The 16,664-nt window shown below is 34.3% G+C and overlaps 3 protein-coding genes across 6 annotated transcripts in view; 1 reads left to right on the forward strand and 2 right to left on the reverse strand.

Annotated features, from left to right (window-relative positions):
- The window catches only part of LOC125857233 (heavy metal-associated isoprenylated plant protein 20-like), a 287,045-nt gene that overhangs the window by 157,367 nt on the left and 113,014 nt on the right, over positions 1-16,664 (reverse strand). The gene's annotated exons all lie outside the window — the stretch shown is intronic.
- LOC125857192 (mitogen-activated protein kinase 9-like) lies at positions 4,006-12,522 on the forward strand. Its single transcript, XM_049536875.1, has 13 exons — positions 4,006-4,349; positions 4,706-4,885; positions 5,393-5,450; positions 6,888-7,296; positions 7,390-7,517; positions 7,735-7,794; positions 9,063-9,212; positions 9,309-9,464; positions 9,553-9,690; positions 9,786-9,859; positions 10,986-11,084; positions 11,177-11,432; positions 12,295-12,522. The coding sequence occupies exons 3-13, from the start codon at positions 5,448-5,450 to the stop codon at positions 12,358-12,360; spliced, it is 1,539 nt and encodes a 512-aa protein (XP_049392832.1). The 5' UTR covers positions 4,006-4,349; positions 4,706-4,885; positions 5,393-5,447; the 3' UTR covers positions 12,361-12,522.
- LOC125857255 (uncharacterized) lies at positions 13,811-16,510 on the reverse strand. 3 transcript variants are annotated; one of them, XM_049536951.1, is made up of 5 exons: positions 16,396-16,510; positions 15,074-15,225; positions 14,717-14,798; positions 14,496-14,612; positions 13,811-14,067 (listed from the first exon to the last, which is right to left on the reverse strand). In XM_049536951.1, the coding sequence occupies exons 2-5, from the start codon at positions 15,193-15,195 to the stop codon at positions 14,017-14,019; spliced, it is 372 nt and encodes a 123-aa protein (XP_049392908.1). In that variant the 5' UTR covers positions 15,196-15,225; positions 16,396-16,510; the 3' UTR covers positions 13,811-14,016. The 3 variants fall into 3 exon arrangements, with proteins under 3 accessions (XP_049392908.1, XP_049392909.1, XP_049392907.1); XM_049536952.1 differs by having other exon boundaries at positions 15,074-15,249; positions 16,396-16,502; XM_049536950.1 differs by having other exon boundaries at positions 15,074-15,242; positions 16,396-16,459.

Below are 16,664 nucleotides of genomic sequence, written 5' to 3' on the forward strand. Positions count from 1 at the left end.
ACTCCATACTTTCCTCCATTATGAAGATAACCATAACCTCCACAACCTCCACCTTTATAACCATTATTCTTGTAACCTTTCACTTCCATAACCTCCCCATTATATTCATGTTAATGTCATGTTTATGACTAACCTTTTGTATGACTCTATGTTACACTATAAATAGAGGCATAAGAGTTCATATTGTATAGACTTGAAGATTTGGTGTACACTTGAAAGAAAGAAAGTTATCTCATATTGTTCCTCTTGTCTTATATTCTTCTTGTCTTTATCTTTATATTGTTCTGTTGTTCTTAAGTTTTACAACAATTACAATAAATTATTCATGACATAATTACATAACGACGGATTTAAGCCATCAGGTATTTTTTTGTCTTTGTTTAAATTAATACAACACATTTTTTTGGTGCCATAATCAGCAAATTAGGGAACAAGTCTACATGAATTATAGGACCCANTTTTTGGTTAGATATGTAAATAAAAAATATTATTCTAAATATTCGTAAAGACAAAATAAATTTATTAACTAATAATTAAAATGAAAAATAAAAATAAAATAACAACACGATTACAATAAATTATTCATGACATAATTACATAACGACGGATTTAAGCCATCAGGTATTTTTTTGTCTTTGTTTAAATTAATACAACACATTTTTTTGGTGCCATAATCAGCAAATTAGGGAACAAGTCTACATGAATTATAGGACCCACAAACTTTAATGCTGAATTAGAAAAAGTAGACAAGTTGGATGGGCTAATTATGTATTAGCCTTTTAATTTTAGTTTGGATTCACACTATATAAAAAATACTTATTACACTAAATTTATTTTTATTTTTTTAGTCTTAATATATTTAATACATTTTAATTGGATTTTTTTTTCAAAATTTACGGTTGAATACATAATATGATAACTAATTATATAGTTATAAATCATTTTTCATTAACAAAAAAATGTGAACTAAAAGTTTACTTTTTTAAAAAATATATAAAAAGATATTATTCTTCTAAAATAATTTAAAAAGAAATATATATTATAGCAAGTGGAACAAAGAAAGTGGAGTATAAATTATTAGATTTAGATATGGCCTATCATTAACATACTTTTTGTGTTACATCAACAATTAGTGGATAATGACTTTACTTTTGAACAAATCTACGTAGGTCATAGATTAGGACCCCCACAATTTTTAATGCCTAATTGTCAAATGTAGACAAGTTGGATCAACTAACGATAACAACAACATATTTGGTAAATCCTATAAAGTAGTTATGAAGAGAGTAAAATATGTGCACATCTTATTTCAATTTGTTATTTTGTAGAGGTAGAAAAGTTGCTTTCGAAAGATCATCAATTCAAGTGAAACATATCAAATATTGATGAAAAGAAAAATGACTATGAAAAAATATGACAACTAATAGAAAAACAGTGCAGAACAAACATACAAGAAATAATAACATTAACAAAATAGTGTGATCACTTAAACATAATAAACAATAGATGATAATAAATAACAAAAGCAAGAAACTATATGAATAAGGCTAATACTACCACCAGTTCTAATCCCATTGAATAATAAGACAACACTTGACTACTACTTTTTTTTTTACCTTAATTGATTATCGACCTCCATATTCCCTTGTCTATAGTCATGTCCTCGATAAGTTGCAAGTACATAATGTCATGTCTAATCATTTCTCTCTAATACTTCTCCGGTCTACCTCTACATCTCCTCAGACCCACCATAGAGAACATCTCACACCTCTTTATTTGGGCATACGTGCATCTCCTCCTCATATTCCTAAACCATCTCAGTCTCACCTCCCTCATCTTTTTCACCACAAAATTCACTCTCATCTTGTCCCAAACATTTTTATTCTTAATCATATTTCTCCTAGTATGTACGCATCTATCTCAAACTTCCTAATTCTACTTTCATCTTCTGAAGAAAAGTTCTTGATCAGCTAAAACTCTGGCCCATGCAACATAAACTAATCTAACAATTATTTTATAAAACTTATATTTAAGTCTTGCTGACATATTCTTATTATGCAGTACACCGAATGCAAATCTCTATTTCATCCACGCCATTTTAATATGATGTGAAACATCATCATCAATTTCTCTGTTCGCTTAGATTATCGACCCAAGATACTTGAAACTTTCTTTGTTGGAGATGATTTATGTATCAATTTTTAATTTCACATATGTCACATAAATTATGTAATTGAGCTAACACTTTAAGTATGACACTTTAGTCCTGCTCAACATAAACACTTTAAATTCTAAGGTATGTTTTTAAGCCTCCAAGCCATCGTTAACATACACTAGATGATTTTTTTAAAATATGTCACGTCAGTTCATCTATCACCAAGAAAATAAATATGGGTTAAGAGTTGATTCCTGGTGCAATTCTATCTCAACTAGAAATTGCTTTGAGCCCTCTTCTATTATTCTCAATCGGATCTTGACTCCATTATATGTTTCATAATCATTCTAACGTAAGATACAAGTACACCTCTAACCTCCAAACATCTTCACAGAAATCTCTAGGAACTTTATCACATGTGTTTTTAGGTCAACGAACATCATATATAAGTCCATCTTATTATCTCTATACCGCTTCATCAATCTCCTTATGTGATTAGTAGTTGAACATTCCGACATGAATTCAAATTAGGTTTTGGTAATAGACACTTTCCCTCGCCCTCATTTCCACTATCCCTTTCAAACTTTCATAGTGTGTCTTTTCAACATGATACCCCCGTAATTATTGTAATTCTGAATATCACCCTTATTCATAGATAACAAGATCATTATACTCCACCTACATTCTTCGGCATTTTTAACATTTAAATGACGTCAAACAATTCAATTACTTTATACTTGTGTTATTTGTGCTTTTTTAAAATATCGTTTGGCTCGATCACCCTCTCCTTTCCAATCTTACAAATGACCTCTTTAACCTCCTCAAACTCTATACTCGTACAATACTCTAAATCTTGGTTTCTCAAAGTGCTCTAGTTGCTCAACACAATATCTTAGTACATCTCTTCATTCAAGAGCTTATGGAAGTATGTTTTTATCTTCCTTTAATATGACCTCTTCCATTGATACTTTCATACTTTACCTTCTTTTTTTTTTAATCTTTGATGTACTTGGTCCAAGTCTTGGGTGCTTCTCTCTCGCCTTGGCAAGCCTAAACAAGTTTCTATCTCTGTCGTTGTCATTTAGATTTTCATACACAACATGTTCAAATGCTATTATCTTTACTATTGTAACTACTAACTTCACTTCCTTCTCCACCGTTTATACCTTTCCTCATTGTTCTTACTCTCTACCATTTTTTTATAAGCCACCTTCTGGACTCTCACTTTTATAGGGAACGTTCGATTCCGTTACTTATGTCTTCGATGTCCACTATCGTTGCCTTTCAAAATCTTAACACCTCTCTAGCTACTTTTTTATTGCAATTAGTTGCGCTATCAACATATTATTAGTATTCCGCTATTCTTTCAATCCCCCATCTCTATCGACTTCTTTCCCATCTTCTAAACTCTAACAGTAATCAAGCCACTCAATTACCTTCTCTTAATCTCCAAACTCACTCGAAATAACTATATAGTCTTTCTCTACTTCTATCATCTATTGAGTCTTAGCCATCAAACTACGGACGGTCACCAAGTGATTCTATATCCACTTACTCAAATAAGATATCTATTTTTACTTGCTTAATTTAAAAAATTAAACAATATCCTCACTTAATTCATAATTTCTTATTATTAAGTACAAATATTTTCCAAAACATAGTTATTATATTCAAAAACCAATACAACAACCACTATTTTACTAATTTTTTAAAAAGATATATCAAATTAAATATAAATAAATAAATATAATAATATTTACACCTAATCACTAAATTTGACTTTGTACTAGATTTACCATGTCATTATGAGTCAGAAATTAAAAGAATGGCGTCATCTTGGTCCAATTATCAATTCTTCTTTCTCAATTTCAATAGCCATTTATTAGCTTAGCTCAAATTTACAATTTTTTTCCCATTAACATTAATTAATTTGAATTCGAGTCTGAAAAAATTTGCTATCAATTTTTTGTTGAATTTGAGATCGAAGAGGAACAGTCGAATCTACTGCACGATGTCACAGCTCTGAAAAACGCGTTGATAATCTTTGAACTTTCAACTTTATCAGACTTTTCGTCTCACTTCACCTAAACCTAAGTCTCAGATCTGAATCAGATTCAATTTTCTCTCTCTCAAGAGTTGTGGATGTAGACAAAAATCGCCAGAAATAGAGATAAGATAAGGTTCGCCATTCAAGGTTTGTCGCTTTTCACTGTTTACGCATTCAATTCTCAACTATTATTATTATTATAATAATTGCATCGGATTCCAATTCCATTGGGAGTTTTTTTAAACATTTTTTTTTCTCTTTGTGGATTGGATTTATGATGTATTCAGTTGCGGAGCAAAAATTTTTAATTCTGAAAAAAAAAAAAATTATTTTAATATAAACTCCTTTGGTCCTACTCGGCTTCGCCCCCCTACGTATGTACGCCCATTTTTTAAAAAAAAAAAGAAGATAGTGGAAGATTTGTGATAAAGATACAGCTGATATATTCAATTTTGGCTGTTTCTTCAACTTTATTTTTAATATTTTTATTGATTAATTAATAGGTAGTATATATAGAGGGTTTCAACTGGGGTTGGCTTTACCTTGTCAATTTCTGGAGTTATAAGCAAGTAGAGGAAGTTGTCAATTGTCAATTCCTTAAAGCTGGGAACTTGGAAAAGAGAAGCAATTATTGTCTCTTAAGAGCTGTTTTTACCTCTCTTTAGAGACCTATTATTGTTGAGGTATTCTTTTGATTCAAGATCTAATCTTTTTTTTTTTCGCTTATTAGTTTTGTTGAGTTTTAGATATTAGATCTTTAATGCAGTTGGATGATGAGGTATTCTTTGATTCAAGATCTGATTTTTCTTTTCTAGTTGAGAATATTGAGATTTATTTGGAATGTAGTTTTTTACATTGTTGATAACCATGCTGTCCTTGAATAATTCCATGTGATAGTCTCACCAAAGCTAGGACGGATGGGAAGAAATATTTGGAATGTAATTGAATGGATGGAATATAAAGGTTCATGGTTGAACACAAGAAGAATAATCTGGGGTTGATGTTTGTATATATATGTATAAGTCTGGTAGATCACATAACTTAAATCTGGTATTAGAGATCTTTTCAAGTGTTAGTTAGAGATCTCCCATCTTTCATAAAATGTGGAATTTTGAGTTATTAGCATTCAGTCCTTTTAATCAGTGAGTAATTAATTACATGTTATTTAGCTGATTATTGATGCATTGCAGGTGCTGAAAGTGATTCAAACGGTGTCCATCTTATTTAGAAGTCTAAGTATCAAAAATGGTAACTTCTCTTCTTCTTTGTCATCATCTAATTAAAACTTCCGTCGGGGTGGGGTGGAGGAAGAGATGTTTTGAATTGATTTAGTGTATCAATGTAGCACTTTGAAATGTTTTAATTCTAGTGTGTTTATATATTCAGCTATTATATTGTTTACAACAAAAACGATACACCCTGTGTAATCCCCCAGGTGGAGTATGGGGAGGGTAATATGTACTCGAACCTTTATCCTCTACCTTGGGAAACCGTGAGGCAATTTCCGATAGATCATTAGCTCATGATATTATATTGTTTGTACTTGCAAAAAGACCTGCATTTTTGTTAAGACAATTGGAAACCATTATTTCTTTCATGGGATAAAAGCAAAATTTTCCCTACTCTTGTTTAATTTGTAAATCCTACCCAAAAGTTTGAAATATAGACATCTTCGCTACTCGGATTTGTTGACTTGCCATTTAGGAGAAAAGACTGATCTCAGCCAAAAAGATTTATGTCCTGCCAATTTCTTACTTAACTATTTTCCTATCAGAGTTTTTAGTCAAATTCTTCCCATTTCCCCATTTTTATCATCTCTCTGACTGATCTATTATGTTAGGGTTTATATCTTAATGTCCTAATTAACATATGTAAGTAAAAGCTTATCACTCAAAGTAAAATCTTGAAACTCAAGGTAATTTAGCAGTCAGAGTAGACAGGATTCATGTGACAAGTGAAGTACTCATGCTGTAACTTTATTATTGGCTTTTGAGTATTTGAGAGTTTTTTTTCTTTTTCTGCAACTGAATATTTGAGAATAGTTTTCATTTCAACCTTCGAAAGGAATTTGAAACAATATTTGATAAATGATTTTAACTTTCAACCTATGTTTATGACCTCAACACTAAAAGAAAAACAAAGGTACTGTAGGGAAATCAAATGCTTAAGAAATGATACACAAGATGTTTTAAGTATCAATCATATTTTAGACTTTAAATGTTTCAGCATTTTCTGTTTGAATACCTCCCTTAATCACCTTCTGCTGTTTACTTTCATAGTATTCCATCAGTCTCACCTTTCACAATCACCTTAAAAGGTTCCATTCATATCAGAAGCTGATTTACTGTCAAAGAGTTAGATCAGTTTTTCTGTATCCTGAATGCCCCTTGGATCCCTGTAATATCCTTTGCTTCTCTCTGTTTTATATCCTGCTTGTGAACTGTGGAAGAATGTTCAGTAAAATTAGATTTCTTGCATTGGCAAATATATGTTGTTTGATGTGTGAGGTAGAGCTTGTTGTTTAGACCATAGAAACGGGATGAAATGAGGGAAGACATTTCATTTCAGATTTAAATTTTACAGTTTTACAGAAAATTTGGGATTTTGATATATCCTTCTGCGTCTTATTTTGACCTTGTCTCTTTGTGTAAAGAGGAATCCTAATAGTATCTCATATTATTGCAGGTAATGGATTTCAAAGAATTCTTCACTGAATATGGTGAGGCCCATCAATATGAAATCCAAGAGGTCGTTGGCAAGGGAAGCTATGGTGTTGTTGCAGCAGCAATTGATACTCATACTGGAGAGAAGGTAGCAATAAAGAAGATCAATGATGTTTTTGAGCACAGCTGTGAAGCCACCCGCATCCTTAGAGAAATAAAGCTCCTTCGGTTGCTTCGGCACCCAGATATTGTTGAAATAAAGCATATATTGTTGCCTCCATGTCCGAGGGAATTCAAGGATATTTATGTTGTTTTCGAGTTGATGGAATGTGACCTTCAGCATGTAATTAAAGCAAATGACAGTCTCACTGCTGAACATTATCAATTCTTTATGTATCAGCTTCTTCGAGGTTTAAAATATATGCATACAGGTTGCGATTTCTCTTTCTGTTTTCTGGTACTTGAAGAACCTTCTGTTTTACATATGTTCTTATGACTCATTCCCACATTTGTTGATTTAACAGCAAACGTGTTCCATCGGGATTTGAAGCCAAAAAACATTCTAGCAAATGCAGATTGCAAGCTGAAAATTTGTGATTTTGGGCTTGCTCGGGTATCACTTGGCGATAACCCATCTGCTGTTTTCTGGACTGTATGCTTCATCTCTTTACTTTAAAGTTTTCTTAGTCTATCCTTACTACACTAGCCACTCAAAATATCTCAATGCCAACACTGAAAGTGTTAAGTTAGTACACCTGTCATAGAAGTGCCTGATTCATTGTGCACCGATATATCCAACACCCTTCTTAAGTTGTTAATTTGTTACACCTGTAATTCCAAGTAAAATTCTTCATCCTTTTTCTCTAAAGGACTACGTGGCAACTCGCTGGTACCGTGCTCCAGAACTCTGTGGTTCCTTTTTTTCCAAAGTAAGTATGATGGTATACAGGTAAATAGGCATGCTTATATACATTACTTATATGATTGCTAGTACTATTCAGGTGCATGTTCTCATGTTGATGTTGGAAAAGAAACTTAAATTTCATATTGTGAGACTTTTTACTTAGCATGGGATTTTGCTTTTACAATATTCTTTCATCTTATGGACTAGTGACGTTGTTCCTTCGCTTCCTCATTTCTTGTTTGCAATCTTCATTTTGCTGGTGTCAAAAATTTATGCAAGTCATTTTGAGTAAGTAATGATTAGTTAGTTGTTGGAATTGATGCATCAAGATGTCATACCATTGCAGAAAACTTTTTCTCCAACTGTTTAGGGCAAAGTACTTTCATCCATAGTTTACTTTTACTCTATTTTCAGATGTTTTATACTCAATTTTATGTTCTTTATGCAAAAATGATGTGAAGACATCTAGTTCTTACTTTTGTCTTATTTGGTGGTTCTTTTCTTCTGAAACATCTTTATTGCATAAAAGTTTTTTCCATGCAATGGCTAAAAATCTTGTCAGATAGCAATTGCTTAACGCTGAGCCCATATTAGGCCCGAGAAATGTCTATTATTATGGAATGAGTATTCATCTCTTCTAGTCCCTTAACCATTGTCTGGGGTGTTATTCTTTTAATTTGTAACAGCTGTTGTGAAATTGGTAACCTCTTGATGTTTCAAAAGATACTGTCTTCCCTTGACAAAGCACTCGAAAAGGGTACTTTGGGTGCTGTCTCAATAATTTGATCTCGATTCTAGCATCATCCTCTTCAACTACACAATGACATATAATCCTAGTTTGTCCATAACATAAGATGTGAGACTGTAACTCTCTGATTATGAAGAAGAGATCCTCTTTTCTCTCCGTCTTCTCTGTATCACCTCCAAATAACAACCATTCAATTCTTTTCATTTATTACATGTGTTTTAGTTATCTCTGCCACTCTGTATATGCCATGTAGTAGGACCTTCAAGGACTTTTTCTCCTAATCTTGGACGAGTTCCAGATAGTCGGTTTCTATGGCATTCCTTGTCATAAGTGGAAAAAGTGAAGTGCTAAGATGTTACACAAACTTCTGCATAATAAAGTTATTTTGTGTCAATGAGCATTAGGTTTTCTGCTCTAATTTGAACTTGGCATATGCCTAATGAGATGGTATGTGAGCCTAATTTGTTTCTCACTTGTGGTAGCTTAATCATGCAAATGATCTTTCAGAATTTTGTACAAAATCTAAACCAAAGACTTAATTGCAGTATACCCCAGCAGTTGATATCTGGAGTCTAGGATGTATATTTGCAGAAATGCTTACAGGAAAACCATTATTTCCGGGGAAAAATGCGGTTCACCAATTGGATCTCATAACTGATTTGCTTGGTACACCGTCCACTGAAGCCATTTCAAGGGTTTGTGCTTTCTATCAATCTATTACAGTTGATAAACATATCATCTAGTAATGAATCTTGAATATATCTTGTTCCCAATTTTCCTGATACCTGCAGATTAAAAATGAAAAAGCAAGGAGATATTTAAGCAGCATGAAGAAGAAAGCACCTATCCCTCTCTCACAGCAATTCCCACACGTTGATCCACTAGCTCTAAGATTACTTGAGCGTTTGATTGCATTCGATCCCAAAGATCGCCCTTCTGCTGAAGAGGTAGGATGTAGCAGTGGTCATTAGGTCTTTGTCTTTAGTTTGTATAAACATATTTTTTCCTAATACTAGCATTCATTAATCCACTCAGGCGCTAGCACATCCATATTTCCGTGGTTTGGCCAACAAGGAACAGGAACCATCATCTCAGACTATCTCAAAATTCGAATTCGACTTTGAACGAAGAAAACTTGGGAAAGAGGATATTAGGGACCTCATCTACCGAGAGGTATATCCGTTAACAACCATTTTCATCTTTGCTTGACCTTCTTTTTGCACCTTTTTCTACTACTTATAGTGTACATTGTTTTCAACTGTCGGCAGATTCTGGAATATCACCCTCAGATGCTGCAGGAGCATCTTCATGGCACTGATCACACTCACTTTATGTATCCAAGGTAATGCAAACTTCTCTCTAAATAGTTCATATTTGTTGCTGCTGTGAACACCTTTTCATCTGATGATTTAACTCATTTTTCCATTGTCTTCGTGAAATTTGTCTCAAACTGCCTAACATCATCCTAAAAAACTTATTGTAATACTTGTGTTGTCATGTATCAACAAGAAATTTCATGATCCATGTATTGTATTAGTTGAACCTTTTAGGATAAGGACTGGCAGACCTATGGTAGTAGAAGTCATAAACCTCTTCAATGATTCATATCCTTCTGTCTACATCATTCACACTGATGTTCTCATAAATAATTTATTTTTCATGTGCCAACTTATCATGTAATTCTTACATTGGCCCTTCATTTCCTCCTGATGCTTGATGCATAAAGTCTGATATATCTCTAACGGATACTTAATGGTGATAAGAAAGGAGAAATCTGCTGCTAATGAGAGTCACAAGTGTTTCTAGATTGTGATATCATTCAACACAAGGGTTGACCTTGTGTTGTGATCTGTAGATGAATGGACTTATGGAATAATTGTGATTTGTGAGAGAAAAATATTCAGAATTTTGAATGAATGGATAATAATTCATTGCGTAAAATGGACCATGTGTATTTCAAGTATAAGACAAGTAGATCTGCCATGATGTTTCTCTGGAAGTAAGACTTGCCATTAGTCAGGTTAGGTTGAGAATTCTTGCCTGTTTTGAGCTTCAAACCAGTAGTAGTATTGGAACCTGTGAAGAACTGTACTAAATTTGAGTCATAAACTCATAATGCATCTAATACTTGATGGAAAGATATTTTAGGACTAATTTTACCAGTTCTGATAATTGAAGGAAATTGATTCTGCCATTGCACATAATTAAAGAGCTGGATACTGACGAGTTACTACTTACACAAACTGTGATTAAGGGTTGCTATGTCTACAAGTGATACCGGCAATAGGCTGAGGATTCATGCTCAAACCTGTGTATTTTTAGTTCTTAACACTGTTTTCTCCTTTTACTTGAAAGGTTTCTATTTTCTACATTTCGCCTGCATTTTGCTCTGAAGCCCTCTCTGTTTCTGGTGCATGCACTGCATTGCATGTTAACTGACTCTGCTAATTGAAAAACTACATTTTTAGTGGGGTTGATTGCTTCAAACAACAATTTGACCATCTCGAGGGGCACAGTGGTAGAGGTGGAAGTACTCTCTTTCCAAGACGATATGCCTCTTTGCCCAGGTGAAATGTCCTTGACCTTCTCTCTTTTGTGTTAAATAGTAAATAGTTGTAATCAATTTCTCTTACCTAAATAGCCTCATTACTATCTGCAGAGAACGAGTTTGTGCTTCCACAGATGAGGAAGCTGATAAGGATGGTGAATTTGAAAGGCATGTTGTGGCTTCTATGGCTCAGAGATGCCTTCCAAGCCCCCCGAGTTCCCCTAAGGTCAAGAAACCGGATATTGCTAATACAGTTGAAGGTCCTACAGAGGCTGGCCATAGTACACCAGCGAATACCGAACGCTGCATGCTAAGAAGTTCTAGTATTAGTTTTTCCAAATGTGTTGGGGCCATATGGGACTGCGAGGTAAGTGTTTTCTGAACTGTGGCCTATAAGAAGAAAAAACACACAAAATCAATCAATCAACTATGCCCCAATCTAAATTAGCTGTGCCTAGGAAAGCCTGTATTGTAAAAATATAGTAACATATAACTCAACCAAAGTATAGGGATTACACCTAACATGCTTGCAAATCACTTCACATATTTCGTTGTTTGAACGAACAATAGATAAAAAAATATGAGCTCTTAAAACCTCGGCAGGAAAATTGATATATGAAATGTTCTTTTTTTTTTTTGTCTTAAACTTGTTAAATATCCTAATAGTCTCATCCTATGTTGCTCATACTCTCCAAAAATAGTCTCACCCGTGTCGGATTCAAAAATACACTATTTTTGGCGTATCCGACGCACACCCGTCGATATTTTTGAAGAGTCCGAGCAACACAGATCCCATCTTTGTCCCCCTCCCCCTCCTTATGGGTCGGCATGAAGGTTAGACAGATGGCATAAAATCATGGGTACATTTTATTTCCTTTAGTATTGTTCCTTCCTGTTTTCTCCAAATTCATCCTTTCAACTTTAATTAGCTGCGAAACTGGTTTTTTCTTGAGCCCAGAGTCTATCGGAAACAACTTCTGTACCTAGATATAGAGGTAAGGTTTGTGTACACTCTACCTTCCCCAGACCCCACTTTATAGGACTACAGGGGTAACTTCTTGTAAACAATTTTTTTTATGATTAGAGCTTTTAAATGTTTGTATTGAGGGGTGCCCAGAAAATCTGGATGTGAGTTAGTATTATTATTGTGCTTTCCTTCATATATTGCAAATGAAAGGTGCGCGACACTGTAGAATTTGCTGTTACCGTAATACCTGCATTTCCCTCAGGATACAACCTGCAAGCCATATCAAAACGGGATTAATAAATCATCGAAGACAGCTTTATATGCTTGAACATTTTTATTCTGGATGGATAAGGAATTGCTAAATTTCTGGTAAGTGACATACTGATTGCAATGTAATTGCTCATGTACTCGAAATGGAGTCTTGGTTGGTTGTATTGTAAACTATTTAACAGTTTCACTTTGACATCATTACTTACATTATTTGTTCGACTTCAGTTGTCATTATTATACTGATTTCATTAAGACAGTAGATTATTCTGATTGGATTTCAAACATCGTCCTCGTGCCCAAAGAGGGATGGATTGTCTATTTGTTTTATGTCCAGCATCTTCAACTATATTATGCTGTGGTTCAGATGTAATGATCATAACCAGTTGAGCTATTTATTTCCAGCATCTTTTGTATATATTGTAAGTGTTCTTTATCATATGCTTGGTCCACCTTGATAGCACAACTACACCAACCACGCAAATCCTAAGCAAGTTGGGGTCGGCTACGTGAATACCTGGGTCTTCTTAGTCCATAACTTCATGTCTAACTTAACCTAACTCAATCTAATTTTTTTTTAAAAAATGATTATGTGAAGTTGACGAAGAGGGTGCTTTACTTAGTATATATGCGTTTGGTAAATACAAAAATGTTTATAAGTGAAAAAGCAAAAATTGTTCATTCCCAAGTTTAAAAGATTATTCAGCTTATAATAAGCACTTTTGATTTGTCTGGTTTGTTTGATTTCGGTTTTAAGGAAAAAAATTAAAAAATCGAACCAAATAATCTAGGTATTTGTTTTTATATGAATTCAAATTTCTGTCCTTACTTCTACTCTCTTTGTTGAAAGTCAATTTGACTAATTTTAAAATTAATTTAAATTACATTAATTTGATATCCAATTTTCTAATATACCAATAACGATAATTTTCAGTAGTTAGATTCAACCTAAACCTTCTTAATTTTTTTTATGACAAGGAAACCCTCAGTCGCTACCCTTTGGGTGTGCACAGAGTAAAATCCCTGCTCCTATGCAATAGCTCGCAAACCACATAGGAGAGGTAATCCGCACTAGGCAAGCCCGGTATGACGAGCTCGACCCAAAAGGCAAACCCTTGCTTTCGCTGGCAAGGGGTTTTGAACTTGAAACCTCCAACATGGAAGTCCCAAACATTATTTTTTTTCAAGCTTAAGAAATTCCAACAATTGTGTTTTCAATTTTTTTCCAACCACAATCCAAATTATTAAGGATAGACCCTATAGCTCCATGGAACATTACTCAATCAATCAGACCACAAATAAGCAAACAATTTTAAATTTGCTGTAACAACATATTTCACTGTTGTGTGCTCATGGACGAAAAAGGAAACGAAGGACGAGAAAGAGGAGGAAGAGAATGTTCTGGCGGGAAGGCAAAAAAACGTTCAAATTTTGTCTCGTGTAGCACAAGAAATAGAGAGGAGCCAAATCCAGGAATAACAAAGGAGCAGAAAAGATATGAATTTCAATTTCAGGAATCTATTTATTCAATATAATCACTCCTAACAACTCATCATATTGATATGAGATAGGCTAGGCTAGGTTAATACATGTTCAACAAGTTACATATCTGTTGGTTCGAATTCTATCACCAAATCAGCTTCTTGAATTGATTTAAACCTGCTCAAGATGCAGATGATAGGCGTCAAATCGTAGGTTTCCTGCTACTGAGCTTCCGCTAGCCACTTCCATCTAGCTGTCCATGAGAAGCGAGGTGTGCCATGTATTGCTGAACCATCACACACACGAAAAGTTATAAATATATAAACGTATGCAAGACATGAAGTTCACGTTATCATTTAACTTTCCAGAATCCGATATGGAATATATGATGAGATGTGAAGCATTTAGTCAATGACATAGCACAGTTTTCCCCCTCGAGAAACTGGGATGATAAGCTCCGTCTTCTTGCCCTCTCCCATATCTTAAAAGATGCAGAGATGCAAATTTCAAACATCCTACACTTTGTAGAGATGACTACTTACAACGTCTCGTTCTATATCTCTCAGACAAATGATTTACTTGCTAGAACTAGCATATGAAAAGAGATTTCGCTTTTATGTATAACAGGAAAAGAATACTGCTATCACATTATGTGAAAAGTAAGTTCGGCATACGAACTATAGTAACAACACGAATATCTCATCATCAACTTACAGCATGATATGCATATGGTGATTTTCCTTGACGTTCAAAATGTTTAGCCAGGACGCACCATTCGACTGGTCCCCATTCTTCCACTTCAAAAACATTCCCCAACGCTGCTTTATATAGCTAAGAATGGAAAAGAAAAGTCAAATTCCATAAAAATCAGTAACCGGAAAGAAAGGGAAAACCATGATAATCGGAACTTTCCATCATCATGCAATCAGACAGACCTTAGCTGTGTCAGTAAGGAGCTCTGTACCAGCTGGATACGAAGCATAGAATTGGTCAGCTCTCGAGTACCCCGCTCTAGTACTGCAATACGCAAACCGACATAGTGATTAGAAACAACATATCTCTAACTACAGCTGCGTGAGTACCAGAGGTTTGTACAAAGATGCTTTGAAGCCAAGGTATATATCTCGGCGTGTTATAAAAGCAGATTTGCAAAAGATGATTATAACCAGCTATCTAGATTATAATGATCAAACGTTAAATCTATATTAGCAATTCTCCGAAAAAACAGAAAGCTACCAGTTTAACTTCTTAGTGTGGCTAGAAATAAGCAATAAAAACTCATAAACACTCACGTGTTGTTGGTGTATGCATATGTGATGACTGTAACGAAGCAATAGAATCCAGTATAGGACACAATTCTCCGGAACTTTTGGATCTTCAAAATGTCGTTCCATCCTTCATACAGCCGCCACATTTTGTTTTGATCCGCTGAGCACGGAAATACCTTCAACAAAAAAGAAGCTAGTAGCTACATGAATGTTAGACTGAACATGACCTGCCCACTTCCCACCTTCATTAGGATTGGGAAAATTTGATCTCATCAGGGGTCTGAAAGAAGTTTTATCGAATGCGACCTACCAAACCATGAAGACTCAACACAACAAATAATGAGACAAAACTGTAGAGGGTCATTAAAGAACAAGCTTTTCTATAAGGACCATAACCAAATCAGTCAAGAAGGTGCGCGCACTCAAGGGTTTGGCCTAGTAGTCAACAAAGTGAGTTGAGAATCATGAGGTCTCAAGTTTAAATTCCAGCAGAAACAAAAACACTAGGTGATTTATTTTCATCTGTCCTTGCCTTGGTAGACAAAGTTACCTGGTACTTGTTGCTGGTTGGAGGTGCCATGCGACAGGTTTCTCATCGAATCAATCCATGAGTGTGATAGCTGGCCCGGACACCATGGTTATAAGAAAACTAGAAGGATCGTAACCACATTCGTAGGCCGACAATTTTCGGATAGATCAAACTATTGGAAGAAAATAGAAAAGGAAGACAAAGTGGGATCAAAGAAACTAGCGAGGTGATCACTAAATAGATACAAATCGGTGCAAATTCTGACATTTATACGTCTATAAAGCTAGGATTAGGAGCCGGACATACATTTCACCTATTTCTTTCCTTTTGATACGAGAAAGACATATGCGATTGGATTAGTACAATTATTGGTAGCATTATAGAGTGATCCAACTCGAATAATACATTTCATCGAACAGGTTGTGTGCATAAGTTCCCATTTCATTTTTCCTAATAAAACCACAAGCTAAAATTCATACCAAAGAGGGCCAACTCTCAACTAACAAATACCACAAAATTGGAAAAACTTCAATGGATAACACAGAAAACTACATGAATCAGCCAAATAGAGTAAAAATTCACACAAAAAAAATAACACCGTGGGATGCAATTCCAAAAAAGGTGTTGATTTTTAGTATCATAACATAATCTGAAAAAAGTTTTTTAAATTCAAATTCGCAAGTTTTATTCTTCTTCCGATAATTTCAAGCTTCAGATTATGTTTTGTAGCAATTTGTGCAATGAAATTAGCAATGGCCCAATATTCATAGTTGAGAGAAATTATTGAAGAAATGAGAATTGAGAGTAGAAAGCTTACCGGATTTTCAGCTCCGCCGAAGGGGAAGCGACGCGGCAGATGACAGTATTCAGTATTTCTCTTCGTCTTGAGGAGTTAAAACTATGGGTGTGAAAAATTGATTTTTTGGTTTGGTATTATCCTATTTGGTGCAACTCAATTCGAATCAAAATAAATTTGGTTCCATTTGGTTTTTTTTTTTCCAATTTAGTGATTCAGTTATGCAATAATTCGAAACATAATGAAAATTATATTTACAATATATCTATATATATATATATATATATATA

Source organism: Solanum stenotomum, chromosome 2, assembly GCF_019186545.1.
Source record: "Solanum stenotomum isolate F172 chromosome 2, ASM1918654v1, whole genome shotgun sequence".
NCBI lineage: Eukaryota > Viridiplantae > Streptophyta > Magnoliopsida > Solanales > Solanaceae > Solanum > Solanum stenotomum.

Excerpts from the sequence above, each read along its gene's own strand:
- LOC125857192 (XM_049536875.1), top strand. Across the intron at positions 7,297-7,389 it reads TTTAAAATATATGCATACAG|CAAACGTGTTCCATCGGGAT; the intron begins GTTGCGATTTCT and ends TTGATTTAACAG. Across the intron at positions 11,433-12,294 it reads GGGCCATATGGGACTGCGAG|GATACAACCTGCAAGCCATA; the intron begins GTAAGTGTTTTC and ends CATTTCCCTCAG.
- LOC125857255 (XM_049536951.1), bottom strand. The coding sequence starts at position 15,195 with ATGTGGCGGCTGTATGAAGGATGGAACGACATTTTGAAGATCCAAAAG. Across the intron at positions 14,799-15,073 it reads TATGCATACACCAACAACAC|TACTAGAGCGGGGTACTCGA; the intron begins GTGAGTGTTTAT and ends TGCGTATTGCAG. Across the intron at positions 14,613-14,716 it reads TCCTTACTGACACAGCTAAG|CTATATAAAGCAGCGTTGGG; the intron begins GTCTGTCTGATT and ends TTCCATTCTTAG.